This window comes from Microtus oregoni, unplaced genomic scaffold, assembly GCF_018167655.1.
Source record: "Microtus oregoni isolate MIOR12 unplaced genomic scaffold, Mior012 000018F_ref0000195, whole genome shotgun sequence".
Classification (NCBI taxonomy): domain Eukaryota; kingdom Metazoa; phylum Chordata; class Mammalia; order Rodentia; family Cricetidae; genus Microtus; species Microtus oregoni.
This window is the reverse complement of record NW_024543077.1, coordinates 23,062,959-23,086,437: the sequence shown is the minus strand read 5'-3', so window position 1 is coordinate 23,086,437 and position 23,479 is coordinate 23,062,959. Positions and strand designations below refer to the sequence as shown.

General features: G+C 40.6%; 2 protein-coding genes across 5 annotated transcripts in view; one reads left to right on the top strand and one right to left on the bottom strand.

Moving 5' to 3' along the window:
• Positions 1-22,268, bottom strand: part of LOC121459003 (kinetochore protein NDC80 homolog) — a 37,208-nt gene extending 14,940 nt beyond the window's left edge. The window contains exons 1-11 of the mRNA XM_041668464.1: positions 22,143-22,268; positions 20,459-20,568; positions 19,410-19,487; positions 17,009-17,132; positions 16,742-16,914; positions 14,410-14,512; positions 8,775-8,864; positions 6,856-6,949; positions 5,544-5,650; positions 4,538-4,682; positions 1,444-1,649 (exon numbers count right to left, since the gene is read on the bottom strand). Of these exons, the coding sequence (XP_041524398.1) occupies positions 1,444-1,649; positions 4,538-4,682; positions 5,544-5,650; positions 6,856-6,949; positions 8,775-8,864; positions 14,410-14,512; positions 16,742-16,914; positions 17,009-17,132; positions 19,410-19,487; positions 20,459-20,559 (1,221 nt within the window). The 5' untranslated portion in view covers positions 20,560-20,568; positions 22,143-22,268. The remainder of the gene's footprint in view (positions 1-1,443; positions 1,650-4,537; positions 4,683-5,543; positions 5,651-6,855; positions 6,950-8,774; positions 8,865-14,409; positions 14,513-16,741; positions 16,915-17,008; positions 17,133-19,409; positions 19,488-20,458; positions 20,569-22,142) is intronic.
• Positions 22,269-22,366: 98 nt separating this feature from the next.
• LOC121458943 (N(6)-adenine-specific methyltransferase METTL4-like) overlaps positions 22,367-23,479 on the top strand; it is a 34,116-nt gene continuing 33,003 nt past the window's right edge. For 3 of the 4 annotated variants that reach the window (XM_041668375.1, XM_041668377.1, XM_041668376.1), the window contains exon 1: positions 22,367-23,383. In XM_041668375.1, the coding sequence (XP_041524309.1) occupies positions 23,377-23,383 (7 nt within the window). In that variant the 5' untranslated portion in view covers positions 22,367-23,376. The remainder of the gene's footprint in view (positions 23,384-23,479) is intronic. The other variant, XM_041668378.1, reaches the window with a different exon arrangement.

Genomic DNA, 23,479 nt, shown 5'->3' with positions numbered 1-23,479 from the left:
CTATAGAATCAGATCTCTCTCTCTCTCTCTCTCTCTCTCTCTCTCTCTCCCTCTCTCTCTCTCTCTCTCTCTCTCTCTCTCTCTCTCTGTGTGTGTGTGTGTGTGTGTGTGTGTGTGTGTGTGTGTGTGTATCTCCTCCCCTGGCCCTAGAACACAGCCTGGCACTTTCTCTTCTCTTCTGTTACTCTCTAGGCCCAATCAGTGGTCTCTTCTCTTCTGTTACTCTCTAGGCCCAATCAGTGGTCTCTTCTCCTGCTTCCTGCTCCTCTTTTCAGTCTAATGAAAGAGCATCCAGGAGTGCACTGCTTATGTCTCTAGTTCTTTCTCCCATTATCAGTTCCCACAGCCAACACTTCTGATATCTAGATGCAGTTGCAACCGCTATATTTCACAAGAGTTCTAGATTTTATATTTATATAAATATATACTTATAGTTATATTTCACAAGAGTTCTGCTATACTACCAGGGCAAAATTTAGTACAGAAAAAAGGTTACAGATGCATTGTTTAGGTGAGTTTTTCTAACCTAGACAGACATTTGATACTCTTAGCTCTTGGGTACCCAGCCCACTAAGTTCTTTTCTCATGACCAGAGTTGGACTCCTCCCTAGGCCACTGCTTACCTACCTCCTAGATTATTTTCTTCTTTCAGCATGTTCAACCAATGCTATTCCTTTTAGTTTCATAAACCAAGTAACTCACTTCAGATTAACTGATGTGGTCTAATTACACTTCATTTTTTCTTTCTTTCTTCTTCTTTTTTTTCTAAGACAGGGTTTCTCTGTAGCTTTTGAGACTGTCCTGGAACTCTCTCTGTAGACTAGGCTGGCCTTAACTCACAGACATCCACCTCCCCCTGCCTCTTATACTTCATTTTCTAAGGAAGCAAGTGGAGGCTATAAAAAGGTTAAATGATGTAGACTATGCATGCTGTTAATAAGAAATTACAGGCTAAAGCTAAATCAAGTTTGACCAAATTCTAGGCTCAAAGACTGGGTGCCACATCCTTTTCATTAGGATTATGTATTGAACTTGATACCCTGAGCATGCTAAGCTTGTGTTCCATCATTAGATAGACCTCTAATGTGTATACAGATGTATACCTATTTCCTTTATACCCAGGGATGGAGTTTACCTACCAGGGTTAGGAGATAAGAGAAGACAGATGACTACTTACAGTGAACTGCTTGCTCACTCTATGTTAGAATCACATACATACATTTATTTATTTGCTGAGATCTTAGTTCATCCTCAGAAAACCGAGTTTATCTTAAATTTGACTGATAAATATTAGAGGTGTTGATGAGCTGGCATAAGGATATGAGTGTTTTAGCTGTGCTAAATGTCAGTGTTAGTAAATTTATCCCTCCACTTACTGAATTCCCCTTGGTTACACAGGCCTTTAGTAAGGTCTTCCGTGATGAGCGGATATTCGTGACTTACCGCCTCTTTGCCTCTGGCATATTTTAATTCCTCATTCCACATTTGTTGTTGTTCAGTCTCTAGGTCTTTAGTTAATTTATTGATGGTCTGCTGCAATTCATTTTTTTCATGGTTTATTCTCTCGATGTCTGTAACTGAGTACTTTTGGTTATCAACAATATTCTGTAGCCGAGCGTTCTCCTGTCTCATTGCTTCACATTCTAATTCTGCAAGAGAAGAAACAAAAGCTTTCAAAAAAATTTTTTTAAAAAAAGACTCTACAGAGAAACTGATGTCACCATTTAAGATTGTTTAAATATCAACTTTATACATATACATCCTTTCTTTTAGATAAGTGATTCTACCTCATTAATGACATAAGCCATACAATTAGAGCTTTAGGTTAATATCTTGCATATTTGGCTTAATATAGTTTCGGAAAAAAGGATATCACAAAAATGTGGCTCCATCCAAAGTTACATTTAAAACTTGTAAACAGGCATAGTTCAACTTTGTTAATGTTCATATTAAATGCTTCTAATACTTTTACAAATTTGAACTATTCAGAAATGTGGTTTTTACACAATAGTTTGTAAACTCTACCTCTGAGCTGGCTTAAGTAACTTTATGCCTCTATTATGTCTCTGCACAAAAGCATGATAGATCTACATAATCTAAGTGTGTCCTACTCATTTGTAGTTATGGATGGCTTTAAGTAATCCAGGAAGTTAACCTAGTCAGAGAATTCAAACAAATGACAGATGATATTATTCTCTCATCTACTCAGCCGGCAACTTTGGATGTAATATTCTCCTAAGAATAAGGAGGTGCTAAAGTGGTGTGGTTGGTAAAGAGTCTGTGGTGTGAGAAGGAGGGCCTGAGTTTAGATCCAGCACCCACATAAAAGTTGGTCATGGGGGCTGGAGAGATGGCTCAGTGGTTAAGAGCATTGCCTGCTCTTCCAAAGGTCCTGAGTTCAATTCCTGGCAACCACATGGTAGCTCACAACCATCTGTAATGAGGTCTGGTGCCCTCTTCTGGCCTGCAGACATACACAATTGTATACATAATAAAATAAATAAATACATTAAAAAAAAAGTTGGTCATGGGGCACGTGTCTGTGACCCTCATGTTATGGGTGGAAGGCGGACAGACATAGAGCCCTAGAGGTCAGTGGCAGCCAGCCTAGCTGAACAGATGAGCACCAAATCTCATCATGATCAAGGAAGACCTTGGTGTTGATCTCCAGGTTCCATCCACATGTATGCACATACCACACATGAACATAAACCCACACATAGACATATGTATGCCACGTCCTATACACTCTTGTAGATGATCAGAACTACATAGACTAAGAGTTAAATCCATAACTCTAAAGATCATCTTCACAATCTACATATGATAGACATAAATTAGGAAATCCTAAAGGAAAAAATTGCTGAATTCTAGGAAAACTGCAGCTCTCCTTATATTTATTTTTAAACTGTAGTTTAAAGGCTCTGTGACTTCAGTCAACTTCTGCTCTGTTTCTGGCGTCACAAACGTTAGCAAGCACTATGTGTCATAGTATTTTCCAAAGCTTAACTACAATGGGCTGGAAAGGGCCTTAAATATCACCATAGGTATCACTGTAAGATAGAGGCAAATGGAGTTCATGTAGATAGGAAGATGAAGACATAGGGACCAGAGAGATGCTCAGCAGTTGCAGGACTTAGTGCTCTTCCAGAGGGCCCAGGTTTAGTTCCCAGGGCCTACATGGGTGGCTTACAACCATCTGTGACTCCAGTTCCAGCAGATCTGACACCCTCTTCTGGCCTGAGGGTATCAGGTACACGTGTGGTACACATAAACTTAACATACACATAAAACTTAAGAAAAAAAGCTGGGCAGTGATGGCACACATCTTTAGTCCCAGCACTCGGGAGGCGGATCTCTGTGAGTTCAAGGCCAGCCTGGTCTACAAAGAGAGTTTCAGGACAGCCAGGACTACACAGGGAAACCCTATCTAGGAAGAAAAAAACGAAATCAACAAACCAAACGAAAAAAGAGAAAAAAAAGAAAAAAGAAAAGACAAAGAAAGAGGACAGAAGGGAGAAGGGTGTGGTGGCAATTTATCATTCTAATTTTTGGAGGCAAGATTTTGAGTTTGAGGCGAGCTTAGGCTATGTATGATTACAGCCCCCTGGAGGCTGGGGCCAGAGGATCTTCAATTCAAAACCAGCATGGGATACAAATATAGTCTTAAAAAAGGAAGGAAAAAGAGGATGCAGAGAAAAGACAGTAAGAAGATGGAGGTAGAGATTAGAGTGATGTGGACATGCGCCCAGGTATGCTGTCAGCCATAGAAGCTGGAAGAACAGATTCCTCCTCAGTCCTTTGGCAAGCACATATTCATTGGCTTTTAGATTACATTTGGAGCTATGAGAGAAAAAAAATAATTATTTGGTGCGTGCGGGACAATAGTCTATATTCTGTCAATTATGTCTTAAATAAACGCTGATTGGCCAGTAGCCAGGCAGGAAGTAGAGGTGGGGCAAGGAGAACAGAATAATTCTGGGAAGGAAGAAGCAGATTCCTCCCCAGGCCTGTCCCAACCACAGAAGGAAGATGTGATTGCCCCATTGCCCCACTGAAAAAGGTACCAAGCCATGTGGCTAACACAGATAAGAATAATGGGTTAATATAACTTATAAGAGTTAATAAGAAGCCTGAGCTAATGGGCCAATCAGTTTATCATTAATATAGACCTCTGAGTGATTTCTTTGAGGATAAATGGCTGTGGGACCTGATGGGAGGACAGAAACCAGGCAGGACGAAAACGCAGACAATTATTATTTTGGTTTTTTTTTTTTTGAGACAGGGTCTCACAATACAGCTCTGGCTGTCCTGGAACTCATTTTGTAGAACAGGCTGGCTGCAAACTCAACAAGAGTTCCACCTGCCTCTGCTTCCCACATGCTAGGATTAAAGGTGTGTGCTACTATGCCTGGTTGAAAGAACTGATACTGAAAACTTCATAACTACTACAAAAAGTTTTCAAAGGAGGAAAAGATCACATAGCTGTTCACAGAGCCCCATAGGCCAATCTAAATGATCCCTTAGCTCTGCTTACCTAGTCTACCAATTTCTTCATCAAGACCACTTAGTTTTTGGTCTAAGATGGACGAATGTGACTCCAAACTGCTGATGTATGCTTTATACTTTTGAACATCTGTTTGCAAGGACATTTTCAATTTCTTCAATGAAACTAGACGATTCTTGAAGAAAAAAACATATTAGTTACTTTTACCAAAAAGCATTCTGTATTTTATAGAAGGCAAGATTATTTACACTTATCTTAGAAGAAGTCAAAAGAACTAAAAAAAAAGAATTTTGGTATTACTGTAATGTTATAATTTAATGAAAGACTTCAGTTTCGGATAGGGAAAAACCAAGGGCAATGTAGAAACACAAATACTTAATATCTGATTACTTTTCAGAACAATCTAGGTGTTCCACTAATAAAACCAAGATAAAGACTCTGCTATCAGGGTTGGAGAGCTGGCTCAGGGTTACGAGCGCTGCCTGCTTTCACTGGACCTAGATTCAATTTAACAACTCTCTGTATCTTGAGTTCAGATTTGACACCTTCTTCTGTTCTCCATGGGCACTGTGAGCATGTGGTACACAGATATGCATGTAGGCAAAATACCCTCACATATTCAAATAAACACCCACATTATCATCTTGCTTTTATAAAAACATGCATGTTACAGTATCCTCTATAAGTATACAGTATACCACTGTGTTTTCACTACCTAAACTCAGGGCCTCTTGAGAACAATGCTCCTTGCAAGTGAATACCCCAGGGACCCTGTCCAAAGGGTAGTTTGGGCCTTATGTAAACAGGCAGGAGTCTTTCATCACATTCTGAGCACCATTAGTCCACGACTGATAGACCACAAGGGAAACAAAGCACCGCAGATACCACCCACGGCTCCACTGAAAGTCTGTACCATCCTACCTTTAAGAAGCTTATTTGTTAGCCCATTTAAAAACACCTTCCATAAGAGGGTCTTCTCAAACAGGCTCAAGAGTCTAAAGAGTTGTCAAGTGAGTTCAAAAACACGGTTACTAACCGGTTCTTTTTCTCTTTCTTCCTCCAATCTTGCAATTTGTTCATTGAGTGCTTTGTTTTCTGCTGCTAATGACTCCAGCTTGGATGCATCTACCTTATATAAATCCTCTGGGGAAAAAAGCCGAAACACTTCATCAGAATCAACCTACAGCATCCTTCATGTTTTCAGTACCTTATTCCCTCCCTTCCCCCAATGCAGTAGATACTACCTTCTAAAATAGCAAGTCTATTTTTACTCCATGGAATAGCCTATGGCCCTCAACCTGCTTAAGCTTTCTTTCATAGCACCTGTTGTTATTTGCCTAATGGTTCCTCATGTGATTGTCATACTTTCTTTCTAAAAAAATAAAGTCAAGATTTTCTGTTCTTCATTACTGCATTTACGGTGCCTGGCACACAGTAGGTATGTAAAAAATATTTGAGTAGATTAATTTATATGTTTAATTGAATATAGAAACATTAAATAACTCACTAAATGTTTTCCATATTAGATCACAATGAATTTTCCCTTGTGTGTGTTATGCGTGTTTATGTGGTCATGAGTATGCATGTGTGCATACAGAAGTCAGAGGTTACATTGTGAGCCTTACTCAGCTGTTTTCATCTAATGTCCTAGATAAGATCTCTTCCTGGTTTGGTCAGTTTGGCTCGCTGACAAGCTCTAGGGATCTCAAGTCTCTACCTTTCCACCTGCTACACTTGACATTTTTATGTCTATGTGCTCCCTGGACAGAGGGAGGATACTTACAACAGCTCGACTGTTCTCTGCTCTTACATCCCTAGTGCATCCTGAGGAATGTTGGTTTTCCCTCTGACCTTTTGTGCCATAGGTGTCAAAGTGATATTCCCCCATCACTACATAACACTGAGGGAAAAATAATTTATATGGAAATATAATGGCTTGTTAACTTCCTCTAACTTTTCTTTCTTTTTTCTTCCTTCCTTTTTCCTGAAACAGAGTTTCTCTGTGAAGCCTTGACTCTCCTGGAACTTACTTTGTAGACCAGGCTGGCCTCGAACTCTGCCTCCCAAGTGCTTGGATTAAAGGCTCATTTGGTATTTTATTACATTGCTTTCCAGTTCACTAAGTTTCAAAGAGGTCAGACATGTCTTGAATTCACATAGCCACAAAGGGGTATGACTCAGGGCTGACTTTTTTTTTTTTTGCTTAAATAATACTTGTCCCCATTAAAGAACCATCAAAGAACAATTCATAGGTACCCACGTCATAAAGTAGCTAATGAAAACATCAGACATGACACAACAAGCAAGCACCCAGAGTTAAGTGGCAGCACAGCAGGGAGGGCACTTACTCAGCTTCGACTGCAGCTCTGCATTCTCCTCTTCAAAGGTGTCAGCACCAGTCATGAACTTCTCATAGCATTTGATGGTGTAGTCCAGAAACAACTGATTGTGATGAGTAGATTTTAAAAACAAAGACATGATTCTCTATTTAGTTTGTTTCATTTTTTTCAAATTGGAAATTTAAATTTGAATAAAAATGGGGTAGGCAGTTATATAAATTCCTTAGAATAACAGATTGAAAACCTGCTATTAACTGTGCTATAAAGATGTACACAATCTATTACTTCTAAACATGAATAGGGATGAAAATACACAATTTGGTTAGATATTTTGAAGTTAACCCAGGAAGCTTACTAAAAAATATAATTCAACACAAAATGCAAAAGTTGTCTTCTTTAAGAAGAATGCTGGGGCTGGTGAGACTCAGTGGTCCTCCTGTACAGGACCTGGTTTGTTCCCATCACCAACACGGCGCCACATAACTATTCACAGCAGCAGTCCAGACGATCTGATGCCCTCTCTCTGACTTCCTGGGGTAATAGGCACATTATGTGGTTTACACATATATGCAGGCAAAATATGTCCAAACATAAGAAAAACGAACAAAACATAACAATAATATGATGATGATGACGAAGCGGAGGCTACAGAGATAGCTCAGTGGTTGAGAGTAATTGTTGCTAATGTAGAGGAGCTGGTTTTGGTTCTCTGTACCCACATGGTGGCTCACAACTCTTTATCATGCTAGTCCAGAGGATCTGACACTCTCTTTTGGCCTCCAGGGGCACTGCACACATATGGTACACAGACTTACATGCAGACAAATCATCCACACACATAAAATAATAGTATATATATATATATATATATTTTTTTTTTTTTTTTGGTTTTTCGAGACAGGGTTTCTCTGTGGTTTTGGAGCCTGTCCTGGAACTAGCTCTTGTAGACCAGGCTGGTCTCGAACTCACAGAGATCCGCCTGCCTCTGCCTCCCAAGTGCTGAGATTAAGGGCGTGTGCCACCACCGCCCGGCTCAATAGTAGATTTTTAAACAAAGACTCAAACAAACAAGCCAAAACAAAAGCTCTGAGTCACTACTATGCGTCTATAAGACTGGCAGAAAAAAAAGAAGGATTTGTATCTTATGAAAAATTGAAATGATTATGATTGTCTAATTCCAATTAGACAGACAGGGACTAATTATGAAAGTCAGAAACTTCAGGCGAAATTTTGTGCCTGTACAACTCCATGCCAGAAGAGCGCACCAGATCTCATTACAGACGGTTGTGAGCCACCATGTAGTTGCTGGGAATTGAACTCAGGACCTTTGGAAGAGCAGTCAATGCTCTTAACCTCTGAGTCATCGCTCTAGCCACAGAACAATTTTATTTTACTAAAAATATTTTCCTTTAGATTGATCTATTTTATTTGCATTTTGCTTGGGAATGGCTTTCCATGTTGTCAATTCCAGAATTTGGAAGCCAAGTAGGGACATCTCTTTGAGTTCAGGAGCAGCCTGGTCTACATAAAAAGTTCTAGGGCAGTCAGGAATATGTAGTAAGAATTTGAGCAACCTTGCCAAGGCCACTTTGAGGCCATGTCCATGACCTATAGTTACCTGACCCCTAACCTCTGGAAAGAGACTGTATTCACCAAGTCTTTTTATCGGGAATTCATTGACCATCTGTGAAAACACACAACAGAGTCTATGCTCAGAGGACATAGGATCTAGCTGTGGCCACCACATGAGGGATTTTACACAGAAAAAAATTAATGAATTAAATCTGGTTAAAAAAAAAATCAACCTCAGAAATTTCCTAGAAAGCAAAAGACAAGTTCTATAAACAAATACTTTTAGTGAAGAATATAAAAGCATCCTCTTTATCTATTGTTTATATATAGTATATATATATAGTAATATGTAGTACCTTATTATGTATAATCCCATCTTCAGTTTCTTCTCCCCAATACTGCCCATCATCAAATAAAGGTGTGCTTTCTTTCATGGCACGATAAATCTAATTAGTAAACAAACAACACATTAGTGGTTTGATAATTTGTAAAATTCATTCTTTTTTAAAGATTTGTTTATTATATATACAGTGTTCTGCGAGGTCAGAAGAGGGCACTGGCCTCCCTGTTGCTGGAGTTATAGGCAATTAAGAGCTACCTGGTGTGGGTGCTGGGAGTCTGGTTCTCTGGAAGGGTAGGAAGTTCTCTTAACCATGTCATCTCTCAAGCCCTTTGCTGACATTGTGTAGAGACAGGGTCTTCATCTAAAGCTATAGAATGGAGCTCCCACCAGGTGAAGGTGGTATTCTCTAACAAAATACTATTTTTGAGCATTGTTCAGGGCACAGGAGATCCAAGCCAGGCCCAACCAAAAATTATTTTGGAGCTCATGCAACCTTGTTATTAGGTCTCTAAAAGAGATGGGGCCATGGTCAAACTGCTGCTATGCAGAAAGACTGTGTGCCAAGCTCTGAGTAAAGAGGCACAGTGAAGAATGAGAGAAACTATCAAGCCACTTATAAAATATTAGGAAGCAATTTGGGATCAGAGCAAAACAACAAATAATGGACAAACAGAGGCCATCAATCAATATATTATATATGGAGGCGAAGAGAATGATTATATTTTCAGTATTGGAGGGAGGGCTCAAATTGTTAAGAGTATTTGTTGCTTTTCCTGAGGACTCAGGTTCGTTTTTCAGCACCCATGTTGCATAGCTCACAAATGCCTGTGACATTGGTTCTAGTGGACCCAATGCTCTCTTCTGGCCTCGCACAGAGATTCACACACATAGATAAGTAAAAATAATATTTTAAAGGAATATTTTCAATTGTTCCTACAACCATTATGTCAGGATCTTGTACTTGCTTAGACAAGCTCCCTATCAATCCGTTCCATCACCAGGCATCAGTAACTTCATTGGGGGCGGCTGAATTAACAGTCATATGTATGCTAGACCAGCAACCTATCACTGAGCTATTCTCAAATTCTCTTTTCCTTTTTAAACATTTTATTATTTTTTTATTTATTTATTTAACTTTATTATGTTCATTGGTGTGAAGGTGTCAGATCTCGTGGAACTACATTTTCAGACAGTTGTGAGCTGCCATGTGGGTGCTGGGAATCGAACCCGGGTCCTCCGGAAGAGCAGTCAGTGCTCTTAACCGCTGAGCCATCTCACCAGCCCCTCTCTTTTCCTTTTTATCTTGAGACAGGATCTAAGTTGCGCAGGCTGGCCTAAACCTCTCTTTGTAGAAGCACTTGTAAGGACAGATGCCTGTGATTCTTCTGCCTTAGCTTCCTAATTAGATGAGATTACAGGCCGGAATCACTAAGCCTGGCTTCAAAAGCCATTTCTGAGATAATAGCAGATTCACTTCTGTAAGAAAAAAAACTACCTTTGATCCTGACTAAATAACAAAAATACCTTTCTTTGTAAACAGTGGTAGTAATAGAAAATAATTTAGAATGGGGTAGATAGTTCATTAAGAGTAGTGAGATAAGAAAGTCTTGAAGCCGGGCGATGGTGGCGCACGCCTTTAATCCCAGCACTCGGGAGGCAGAGGTAGGCGGATCTCTGTGAGTTCGAGACCAGCCTGGTCTACAGAGCTAGTTCCAGGACAGGCTCCAAAGCCACAGAGAAACCCTGTCTCGAAAAACCAAAAAAAAAAAAAAAAAAAAAAAAGAAAGTCTTGAAATATCACTACAAGTCTCAGCATTAATAACCTAGAAATATAGTTAAGAAAACATCAAAACAAATGGAACTGAAATATGGTACTTGATATTAAGAAAGCTATATCTGACTGAAGAAACAGATGAATAAATGAGAAAATTAATACTTCCCCAGATGATAATGTTAAATATTGTCAAGATGGGAATTTTTCTCTAATGTTTATGAATGCAATTTGAAACCAATGGGGGTAGGTAAAAAAACCACAGAATTTTAAATAATATCGATAGGCTGGGGAAATGTTCTGTGGATAAAATGCTTACTATACAAGCATGAGGACTTGAGTTTGGAGGCCCAATAACTGCAGTGATATTTTATGTTTTAACAAAGAAAGCCTGCCTGAAGATCAGAGTGCAGAGTAAACCACTAGAAGCCATGGAGTGGTGGCACACACCTTTAATCCCCGGACTCAGGAGACAGAGGCAGAAGATCTGTTAGTTCAAGATCACCCTGGGTTACACGAGAATGTCTAAAAGAGAAACAGAGCTCCCGCAAAGGTGAGTCCACATTTTTAATGCCAGCGCTAGAGAGGTGGAGACAGGATGGATAGGGCTGGATGGAGAGAGGAATATAAGAGGGGAGGAGACAAGAGCTCAGTGCATTCTGAGGATTGTCCCTTCAGCCTGAGGAGGGAGCCTGAGGAGAGGATTGCCCCTTTGGTCTAAGCATAGGTAGAGGTTAAAGGTCTCTCTAGTGCCTGGCCACTCTGCTTTCCGGATTGCTCAGCTTACCCTGATAGCTGACTCCAGGTTTTTAGTTGAATTTGTGCTAAGGTAACCATGTAAAAGCTGAATGTGGAGATGAGCATTTGCAGTTCCAGTGCTAGGAAGTAGAGACAAGTTTTTGTAAATTGATAAGAAAAAAGGAAAAAAGGACTAGCGAGAAGGAGGTAAAAGCATGATATACAGTCTGGACTTGATTCCACATATATGTTGTAGTATGCATACATGTGCACATGCACACGTAAATACACAGTAATAATAATAATGATGCAAAAGGAAATGACAGGCCATTACTCTTTTTTCAATAAAGAATTATTTGCTACGTATACAGTGTTCTGTCTGCATGTCAGAAGAGGGCATCAGATCTCATTACAGATGATTGTGAGCAACCATGTTGTTCCTGGGAATTGAACTCAGGACCTCTGAAAAAGCAGTCAATGTTCTTAACCTCTGTGACATCTCACCAGCCCAGGAAATTACTCTTGTGTGAAACTTTTAAGTTCAACTTTAAAATAAATAAATAAATGTGTATATATACACATTTATTTTTTAATTTATTATTCATTTATTTATATATTTTTTATTTATTTATACATTTTTAAATTAGCAATATTATTTTTGTCGTGTTGTCAGTTATTACAAACATGAACAGACCAGGCTCACTAACCAACTCCAAAAAATTATGCTATGACTTTCACATGTGTTTCATGGCATAAGCATGTCTGCACATAGCTCACACACACAGAAATAACAAGTTAAAGCCTTCAAAGGCATCATGAGGCCAGGGAAGTGCGGTTCAGCTGAAGAGTGCTTACACAGAATAAAAGAGGCTCAAACACTAACAAGGGGGAACATAAGCCTAGGGAACGCAAAGTCAAGTCCAAAGGAAAAACAAAACAAAACAACAACAAAAAACAAACCTGGATATAATGCCAAAAAACTGGTGGTCCCAGTTAAGACTACCAGTGAAATACAGTTTCTGTTCCAAAATGCTGAACCAAAACAACCAATCACCATATCCCAGCCATTCCTTTCTCAAAGGCAAAGTAACCTGACAACAGAAGCAAACCAGGCCGGGTGGTGGTGGCGCACGCCTTTAATCCCAGCACTCGGGAGGCAGAGGCAGGCGGATCTCTGTGAGTTCGAGACCAGCCTGGTCTACAAGAGCTAGTTCCAGGACAGGCTCCAAAACTACAGAGAAACCCTGTCTCAAAAAACAAAACAAAACAAAAAAAAAAACAAAACAAAACAAAAAAAAAAACAGAAGCAAACCAAACCCAACAATAACCCTTCCCAAATCACTGGCTCAGTTTGAGACAGAAGGGCTTTCATACGAAAGGTTCAGATTAAATGCTGGATTAAAGCTGGATGCAGTGGCACATACCTGTAGTTCCAGCTATTTACCAGATTGCAGTGGGAAGATTATTTGACCCCAGAGTACAGACTAGGCAACATGGTGAGATTCACTATCAGAAAAACCAACCAACCAACCAAAGGAAAAAAGTTTCAAATTAATAGCAAAAGCACATAGCGAGATATAAAACTAAGAAAACAAACAGCTTTAAAGTTTCCACATAGGTAGAGTTTGAAACAGTAACGCCTCTCCATAGGCACACAGTGCTCACACATGGCTGTGTAGAGACAGGGTTTCTCTGCGTAGACCAGGCTGTCCCTGAACGAAGAGATCTGCCTGCCTCTGTCCCAAGTGCTAGGACTAAAGGGCTGTGCCATCACATCTGGAGGCTGAGTATTTTTAATTGCTATAAGTTTCTTGGAGGAAAATTTGTTAGTATGTAGAAAAAGCTTAAAAAATACACAGTCATTGGCCGGGCGGTGGTGGCGCACGCCTTTAATCCCAGCACTCGGGAGGCAGAGGCAGGCGGATCTCTGTGAGTTCGAGACCAGCCTGGTCTACAAGAGCTAGTTCCAGGACAGGCTCCAAAACCACAGAGAAACCCTGTCTCGAAAAACCAAAAAAAAAAAAAAAATACACAGTCATGCACTGCTTAATTTGTGACATATTCTGAGGAATGACTAGGTGATTTTGTTTTGTGAACACTTCAGCACACTTACAAAAACCTAGGCGGTGTAAGAAAGTCATTCCTTGTGGCTCCTTGATCTAATCAGGAAACGTGACACATGAAGCTACTACAGATTAACATGGCACTGTTTTACAGTAAAAATTATCTGTTTAAAAATAAGTAGGGTAAACATGTTAGGCAACATTAACTCATGTGCTATACTTTTATATGGCTGCAGCACAGGTTTATATCTGCATCACCAGAGATGAGCAATTTTGCAATGGCTCCATCACTAAGTGACAGAAATTAGTTCATATCTGTTATAATCTTATTGGACCACCATGCCATCCATCAATGACTGAACATCAGCATGTGAAACATGACTGTACACATTTTTAGAGTAAACAGGACTTTGAAACCTATATCCAGGGCTGAAGTGCACCTCAGTGGTAGAGCCACCCACGGTTCAACACCTAACACCACAAAACCAAATAGAACTAGATCCAAAGAAAATAACTTAAAAGTTATCTGTAAGTTGGGAGAATATTCATTTTATATTTCCCTATTTTGTTGTGATTAATACTGATTTTATTTTTTAAAAAGGAGAAAACAAATTTTGCAAAGAAAAAATGATGGGCCGGGTGGTGGTGGCGCACGCCTTTAATCCCAGCACTCGGGAGGCAGAGGCAGGCGGATCTCTGTGAGTTCGAGACCAGACAAGAGCTAGTTCCAGGACAGGCTCCAAAACCACAGAGAAACCCTGTCTCGAAAAAGCACCAAAAAAAAAAAAAAAAAAAAAAAAAAAAAGAAAGAAAAGAAAAAACGATGGGCTCATTTTTTTCTAAACTGTAACACCCCAGTAAAAAAAAAATCTGTCAAGCAGAGCTTCTCCCTGCTCACCGTTCTTACACTAACAGTTTGAAGAACTTCAAATCAAACGTGCTTTGAAAGCAGAAGCAGGTTTTGAGACAAGTTGCAAAAATCAGACTGGGAGAGAAAAAGAAAATCTTTGGAGGAAAAACAAAAGAAAACAAAAATTAAATGTTTAAAGGTAAGATTTAAACTATCAATCAAATACCTTGATGCAGTCTATCAGCCATACCAAGGCTGCCACGATGTGAGGCCAGGTATGAGGGGCTCCCACTGCATACAGGGAGCTCTTGGACAGTGCAAAGGGATACCTATGAGAAACAGGAAGATAAGGAGCAACCGTGTTAGCAAGCATAAAGGCTACAGTAAAGGTGTATTTTAAAGCTGCACATACACCTGCTGTGAAGATATTTGAGTCTACTCTGAAGATCTTATTCATCAATGATTTTTGTGTATTTATTCACATTCCACAGATTACTTTGCATGGTGTTTAACAGCTGAGTATAGGAGGATTCTCCTAAAAAACGTTTTAATTTTCCTACATTCAATGTACTTCTATTACACATCAGTGATTATCTGTCACTAACTCTACTTCCATCCCTGTGACTCCAAACAGCTTTCCTTCCTCAGTTTCCCCAAGTGTTGAAATCACAGGCGTGCAGCACCACATCTGATCTGTGCTTGTCTCTATTTATAATGCTTTTAAACTTCATCTCTCTGCTGGGTAGCTCTGTCAACCAGACACAAACTAGAGTCATCTGGAAAGAGAGAACCTCAATAAAGGAAATGTCTCCATTAGACTAGTTCGTGGGCATATTCATGGAGCACTTCCTTAACTCATGACTGTCGGGAGAGGGCTAGTCCACCGTGGGCAGTGCCACCCGAGTAGGTAGTACTGGACTGTAGGAGAAAGCAAGCTGAGCAAGCTATGGAGAACTAGTCAGTGAACAGCGTGGCTTCATAGTTCCTACCTGTTATTGCTTGAGTTTCTGCCTTACATTCCTTGATGATTAATGTAATAAACTCTTCCCTCCGTTAGTTTTTTTTTAAGATTTATTTATTTATTCTGCATACAATGTGCTTCTGGCATGTATGCCCACACAGCTGGAGAGAGTGCCAGATCTCATTACAGATGTTGTGAGCCACCATGTGGTTCCAGGGAAGAGCAGGCAGTGCTCTTAACCTCTGAGTCATCTCTCCAGCCCCCTCCGTTAGTTTTATTCAAGTATCAGCAAATCAAAATAAGACAATCTCATTGTTTTCATCAGACCTTACTGCTGTGGTTTTGCCACTATAAACTGTGGCAACCAGGATGCACTTTATGTTTTCTTGAGACCGGGACTGAGTAGCTTTGGCTAGCCTGGTATTCATCATGTAGACCAGGGTAGCCTTGAATTCAGAGGATCTATTTGCCTTGGCCTTTGGAATTCTGGGATTAAAGGCCTACCACCATACCAGGCTGTACTTTATATTCCTCATAGTTTGAGATTTATGTTCTATCACCTAAACTTCTGTTAGAATGGACTGCTACAGTTTGAATGTTTGTTCTGCAGAATTCCTGTTGGGAACTTAGTCCCCAGAGTCAGATACTAATAATACAAAGACATGAGACTTCTGGCAGGTGAGAGCCCTATGGACGAATCTACTCCAATACACGTGGGTGTTTGAAGGCATGGCCTTGTTATAAAGGTAATCCTTTTCTGACACACACGCTCCTCCTTGCCATATGGTACCTTCTGGCAAGTCATCACCCACCAAGACGGTCCTTCCTTATTAGAGGCTGAGTACATGCTGATGCCATGCTTTTGGCCTTTCCATCCTTTATAACCATGAGTTAAGCCAGTCACGTGTGTGTGCATGTGTGCGTGCGTGTATGGGGGGGGTGTGTGTTTATAAATATATGGTGTGTTTAAGCCCATAGATCTTCCGTACCAAGTAGTCTACTATATATATATATATATAACATAAATATATATGTATTACATATTTAAAATTTATGTATATGGATGTTTTCCTACATACATGCATAACATGTGTGTGCCTGGTGGCTGTGGAGGTCAAAAGAGGAATCACTGTTTATGACTGTGAGGCACCATGTGGGTGCTGAGAACCTAACCTGAGTCCTCTGGAAGAGCAGCCAGTACTCTTAACCACTGAGCCATCTCTTTAGCTCAATAACTCCTCTATTTACCAATTACCAAGCATTGGTGTTTTGTTACAGGAACAAAAAAAGTTGACTATGCTACAATCTATCAATTTTCCTTTCTTTTCAGTGCATCCTACACATACTGTTCACAGTGCTCATCCTAAAACTGAACCTATTAATTCAAAGGATTCACAAACTTATAATGTGTGTTTCTTCTGTGTTCTGATAAGATCTTAGACTAATAAAAATATTACATACCCCCCTCCATCCAGGTCTAGAAGGAGGCGGAGGGGAGTAGGGGGTGGGGAGTGGAGGAAGGGGGAGGGAAAAGGGAGGCGGGGAGGAGGCGGAAATTTTTAATAAAAAAATTTTAATAAAAAAAAATATTACATACCCAAGGTCTTTAAAAATTCTTGGAACGTCTTCTTCAAATTTTGTTTCAGGAATTTCATATGATGGGCATAAGAAGCCATACAGAAAGGCAAAGATCTTTAGGAAATCTTTGGTTGATGGGGCTTGGAGAGACTTCATGGACACACTATATACATAACCATTTTCTGTAAGAAACTACCATCATTTTTATGAGACACCCAAAGTTTTGGATTAGAAAAAATGTAGGTGGCAAAAACACGCAATTCAGACAACTTAAATTATAGAATACCTCATAGAGCTGTCGAATACATTGCTGAATGAATGCTTTATCATTAAGTGGTCTTGGATCCTTGATTTTTTCAGAACTGGAAAATATACCAAGTTGACTATTCCTGGATGAATGCCCACTGGTCCTAGAAGAATATTTTAAGAAGGCAATCAAAAACATTTCCTTCTGTGTTCAAGTCTGCATTATTTCAAGGCTATCCATCACACACACACACACACAAATAGCATCAAACATTAGCCTTTAAGTTATAAATAACACAATGTATTCCTTAAAGCAGAGGGAGAGCACACCACGAGGTTGCAGCAGTTTTAGGCACAAAATGGGGGGGTAGTAATAAAACATACTCTGAGATGGGGGGACATCTCTGTGAGTGTTTTGTTCAGCTTGTGAAGTGCTCTTTGCTCAATCCTCAGCACCACAAATACCAAACCAAACATCCTTGTGCATGACATTATCAACACAAACATTATCCTTAAAGGTGTGTTTAAGGCCCATAGATCTCTGTACCAAGTAGTCTACAAGCCTGTTCAACAACCCAAACACTTTCCTCTATTTAAGCCCTTAGAACTAAGCCCTTGCTTGTACTCACTTGTTTGCCATTATTCCTTAAGGGAAAATTGTCTCTGAGTATCAAGAATTAATATGCATGAAGAACTTAAGAACAGTTGACCTATATGAACACTTAATAAATATTAAGAACTACTTGTAAAGGAGAGTCTGCCAATATCTCCACTAAAAAAAAGTGAAAAGATCTATTTTTATTTATGTACATTGTGTCTGTGTATGCATAACCACACATGCATGTGAGCGCCTATGGAGGTCACAAGAGGGGAATCGGATCTCCTGAAGCTGGAGTTACAGGGGGTTGTGACCTGTCCAGTGTGGTTACTGGGAACTGAATTTGGGTCCTCTGGTAGAAATGGAACGACTCTAAACCAGTGAGCCATCTCCCAGTATCTCCACCCTTTTTCTTTCTTTTTTTTTTTGTTTTTGTTTTTTTTTTTTGGAAGACAGGTTTTTCTGTGTAGCTCTGGTTGTCTTGGAACTTGTCTGTAGACCAGGCTGGCCTCAAACCCAGAGATTAGACTGCCTCTGCCTAATTAAAGGTGTGCACCACCACTCAACCTATCTCCATTCTTATACACCAGGGATTCAAAGTACAAAAAGGTGAGGTCATACCCCAGGTCATACAAATAACAGACTGCTTCCTGTCAATCTGTATCAAACTTCCCCACCTCCAATCCAGACAACTGCTGATCTAGTCTAAAACAAGTTCTCCAAGGCGTATCTAGGCATCATAAACAAAACTCAGATGCTGTTTGTTCTTCTCCCTCTCATCCTTTCATGTGTACATTGCTTCCTAGAGACTGGCTTCTAGGACAGTCTAAATGCAGTAGCAGACATAGATTCTAACCATCTTTCATTAGTCAGCTATTAAAGGGATCTGACTTTAAAAGTGGGAGACCATGTTTGGCTGCCCAATGAAATTGTTTTGCATTGGAAATGTTTTAATTTTATTACATTTATTTATTTGTGTGTGTGTGTGTGTCAGAGAGAAAGAGGAAGAGAGAGAGAGAAAGAGAGAGAGAGAGAGAGAGAGAGAGAGAGAGCATCAGCTGGTGTTCAGAGGACAACCTGAAGCAATAGTTTCTCTTCTACCATGTGGGTCTGGGGATTGAAAGCAGGTCTTGGTTTTAAGTGCCTTTACCTGCTGAGCCATCTTGCTCACCCAGAAATTTTTTTAAAATTCAAAGCATTGTAGGCGGTGGTGGCACACACCTTTAATCCGAGCACTTGGGAGGCACAGATACGTAGATCTCAAAGTTCAATGCTAGCCTGGTCTACAGAGTGAGTTCCAGGAAACCTAGGGCTACATAGAGAAATCCTGTCTCCAAAAACCAAACCAAACAAACAAGCAAATAAATAAATGATGCCATTTTATTTTTGGAACAACATAATGAGATTGTTATTTTAAATTGAGTTTATATTGACATTTTCTTAGTTTAATTTCTAATATAATTAATACTGACAGACTTAGACAGTAAAACCAAAGCTCTTTGAAGTCATTCTTAACCTTTGGAGAGTAAAAGACTCCAATGTTGAACTAGGGATGGCTCCACTTTCACCATCTGATTCTACAGTTTCTGAGAACACGGCACAGACTTGAGCATCACCTTAGGATGATGGAACTGTGATCTGAATCTGCACTTCTCTAGCATCACACAAAGCAGACTTATACAAACATCATATCACCTAGAACCTTAACTACTAAAACAGGAAAACTGGCTCCTAACTTTTGTCTTGAAAGCAACTTTACAATATAATTTTTTTTTCTGACTCTAGGGAATCAATGCACAGTTCTAAGAATCTATTCATTAAATAAAATAAAAAACTTTGTTACCTTTTACCAAATATCGAGACTTTTCTTTCAGATGCAGGTTTGCTTGTGCTTGGCTTTCCAAAGGTTGTTCTCCCTTTGCTTCAAAGGAAAACAGAAAAAAATTCTTTAAAGCAAATACAAAAACACCAGTTCAAGTAATTTTGGAAACATGTTAACTTCTTTCCCCCACCAATAACAAATTTTCAAGATCACAGAAGTGTTTGGTAGTTGTTTTCATTGGAAGGAGCAAAAAAAAACAGTAAAATTGTAAAATGTTAAAAGTTTTAATTTATGTCTTTTTAATTTTAAAATTTGTTTATATATGGATAAGAATTTTAAGGAAAATATAAAAATGATTATAGGTTGACAAATATGTTTGAATTCCTTTCTTCAGAATGGCTGATTAAGTAGCTTATATGTAGACGTTATGCTAGTATAGTACACAGTAGGTTAGAAATAGCCTTCTATTAACTAGAAGAGCAACACTCTGAGTGAAAAACTAATGTTTCTGATAACAATTTCTTTGGTTGGTAGCTTTGTGAACTATGTCTTGCTCTGTAGGCTGGGGAACTACTTTATGGTCCACAGTGGCCTTGAACTCACATTCAGTCTTCTTCCTGGAGTCTTTTTAATACCAGGATTATAGGTGTGTGTGACCACACACAGCAGTAAGAGCAAGTTCTTTTTCACACCCTAGTCCCTCCAAACTTGAAATAATTTTATAGCTTCCCATCACAACAAATGATATTGCTTTGATTTCATTACTACCTTTAGTAGTTGGAAACATCTTAGTAAATTAAGTTATACCACACTGCCTGCTTAAACAGTTAAATATAAAGGAGTATTAGAAGGGTGTCAACAATGCTTTTATAGCAAGGCTAGTAAACAATGAGACGAGCCAAACCACCTAGCCTCAGGTCCACTTTTATGGATTTCAATGACCCCAATCAGACACTGCTAGAGGAGACAAGATTAAGACATCACTAAGACTTTTGTACTAACCATTTCTTACATCGGCCTCACCCTAGACAGTAAGTATGCAGCTGAGACCCATAGTTGGAGGCACTTACGTTTGAGGGGTATATATGCCTGGTTTATCGATGTCCTGGGATCTCAGTTCCTGTATGGAGAGGCGGCCAGCACCACCGGTGGAAACGGAACTGCGCTTCATGCTTAGAACCTAATTCATGATTTCAATATCAGAAAAATGTTCCAATGCAAGGGGTTCATTAAGCAACAATTATCATTTTTATTCTGACGTAAAAGAGTAACTAAGTCTGTTCCTTTACGATAGCATTTTCCCTGTGTGCTGTATTTGTTTTTCATGTACACTTAAGTCCTCACTACAGATAACACCTATGCAACTTCAAGTATTCAATACACTCAAGCAAGGCAATGCAAAAACGAACATATATGATTACATCATCACAAGGCAATCCATGATTGCCAAATATCTTTTTTTTTCTTTTTGGATTTTCGAGACAGGGTTTTTCCGTAGCTTTTGGTTCCTGTTCTGGAACTAGCTCTTGTAGACCAGGCTGGCCTCGAACTCACAGAGATCTACCTGCCTCTGCCTCCCGAGTGCTGGGATTAAAGGCGTGCGCCACCACTGCCCGGCTGATTGCCAAATTTCTATGTGTTATCCCTGCTATCTCTTATGTCTATTTCAATGGTTACTCACAGGCTGCTTGACAAGAAATCTCAGGCTCCTTAACTTTCCTCAAAATGTTTCCTTTGGCTTCAAAAACAGGAATCATTCTGTTTTCCTAATGTCTACGTTTCTTGCTTTATGTTTAACCCCGTGTTTCTCAGTTAATATCTACTATTGTCTTTCTCGTTCTAATCTCCATTTCAGTAAACATAAGCAATCTGGTCCACAACACAACGTAGAAACTGCTTCCTTTCTCAAAACATTTTAATATCATAAGCATGCCAATGTCGGACCCTGTCTTCACCTCTACAGGGCTAGACGCTAGCCAGCCACTCAGCCTTTTCAGGTCTTGCCCTGGCTTCCTTCGAGGGTGAGACAGAACTCACTGTTGTTGTAATAATAATAATAATAGCGGCGAAAAGAAGTCACGCCATGCATAGGAGGTTTATTGGAAGACGAGAGAGAAGGGGCAGAGGAGGCAGAGACTAGTCCCTGGGGACAAGAGTGGCGGGAGAGAGACGGAGGTGGAGACTGGGAGAAGGGGGTGGGGGTAGGCCCACCTTTTACAAGGAAACATAGCAAATGTGCACAGGAGTGTTCTTGGTGGCTACAGGCGAGGATCTATCCTGTCAGGGCTCTAAGGGCAGGCCAATGCAGATGCCCAAATACTAACACCCACTTTATTGTTTGTTTGAGTTAGGGACTTTAGCACGCTTGGCTGTGCACTGAGCCACATCCCTCCTTGTTCAGCTGCTTACATTCCACTTAGATTTTATTCTCAAGACTTCAGTTTCCCAGACTTTTTCTCCTTACACGGCTTTTCAGCTGCTGCATTACCACGCGAACGCAGCGTTCCGACCTGCTCCTCCCGGCAGTCACGCCCCTCCCCCCCCCCCCACGCCCCACACCTCGGTCAGCAATCCGCATCCTCTTTTCCCTCTACAGGCGCTGCACCCCCGACCCGCCCCACACCTCGGTCAGCAATCGGCTGCCCGCACAAACTTACTGATCCCTGAACACAGAGCCTGGCAGACGCCACCCCAGGTCTCCGACGCCGCAGAGCCTTTTAGCACGAACAGAGTTAACCCCATGATAGCAGTTACCTTTCTCTCTTCTTCTTGACGAGATATGTGGTTCTTGGCAAGACCCAGCGTCCAACTTGCAGTAAACAGCACAGCTGCGTACGAAAACAGGCGCCAATGCCAACTTAGAGCCGTTTGGATTTTAAAATCTCCGCCCGCGTGACGTCAGAACGCCTGCGGCGAGTACGCTGACGCGTTTCCTCCACGCCAGTCCCATTGGCCGGAAGTGCGTGTGTGTTGGTCGCTCGGCGGCGCACCAGGATCCGTGGCTTTTAGTAGCCGGTGTCTTCGTCCGGACAGGAGTCTGGCCCTATCCTCAAAACTGGCACCTAGGACGAAAGCTTCGTCGGCACGGAGCGGCCCAATCTCTCCTGGAGTCTCATTCCGTACAGCAACATGGCTGCGTCCATGGACTAGGGAAGCGAGGGTTTTCTTTGACTCTGTAAGGATGTCTGTCAGGACCTGGTTTAGATGAGTGCTGTTTCCAATGCGAGAGTCTGGGAGGTAGCGTGTCCCTTTCTGACTGTAGAAGATGCTGTTGAATGTGGCGGAGCTCTACTGACCCTTTGGTAGATCAGGAAGAGTTGGAAGGATAAGTAGCGGCAGGGTGCTCCAAGTGCTGTGGATTCTGCTCTCCCAGAGAGGAACTACAAGCAGGCATTGCCAATTCCCAGACAGTGGGAAGGCCTAGGGCGAATGCTCAGATTTCTGAATCTCGGAGCTGTTGTGCCTCTAGCTAGAATTGTAGTTTCGTTCCTAGCAGCCCTTTTGAGTTTCAATCTTTCCTAGCCAACACTGTGTCTCCTCAGCTCAAGTCACGGTGGACTGGGAAACCAAAATCACAGGTATCACCTGAATCCTCTCATGAGTGTGAGCAGATGTGTTACCAGCTGTTATGTTTCAGACACTATCAGCAGCAGTTCATGCGAATTATCTCATTTAGTTCTCCAAACTAATGACAGTAGGACATAAAAAAGACTTTGGTTGGGCATTATAGCGAACGCCTTTAATTCCCGCACTCGGGAGGCAGAGGCAAGGGGAATCTCTGATTTCCAGGCCAGCCTGGTTTATATAGTGAGTTCCGGGACAGCCAGAGCAACATAGTAGGACACTATCTCAAAAGAACCCAGCCAAACACAAAGATAACTTTTGAAGCTCAGTGAAATCAAGTAACTTAACCTGGAGTGGTTCACGACGGAGGCAAAGACGGGCAGATCCCTGTGCGTCTCTTGAAAATAAGGCCAGCCTGTTCTACATGCCATGTAAGACCCCGTCTTTAAAAACTAGTTCACGGTCAATTTTATAAGAAATTTGATTATAAACCTTATTATTATTAGCTGTGCTATTCACTTATTTCT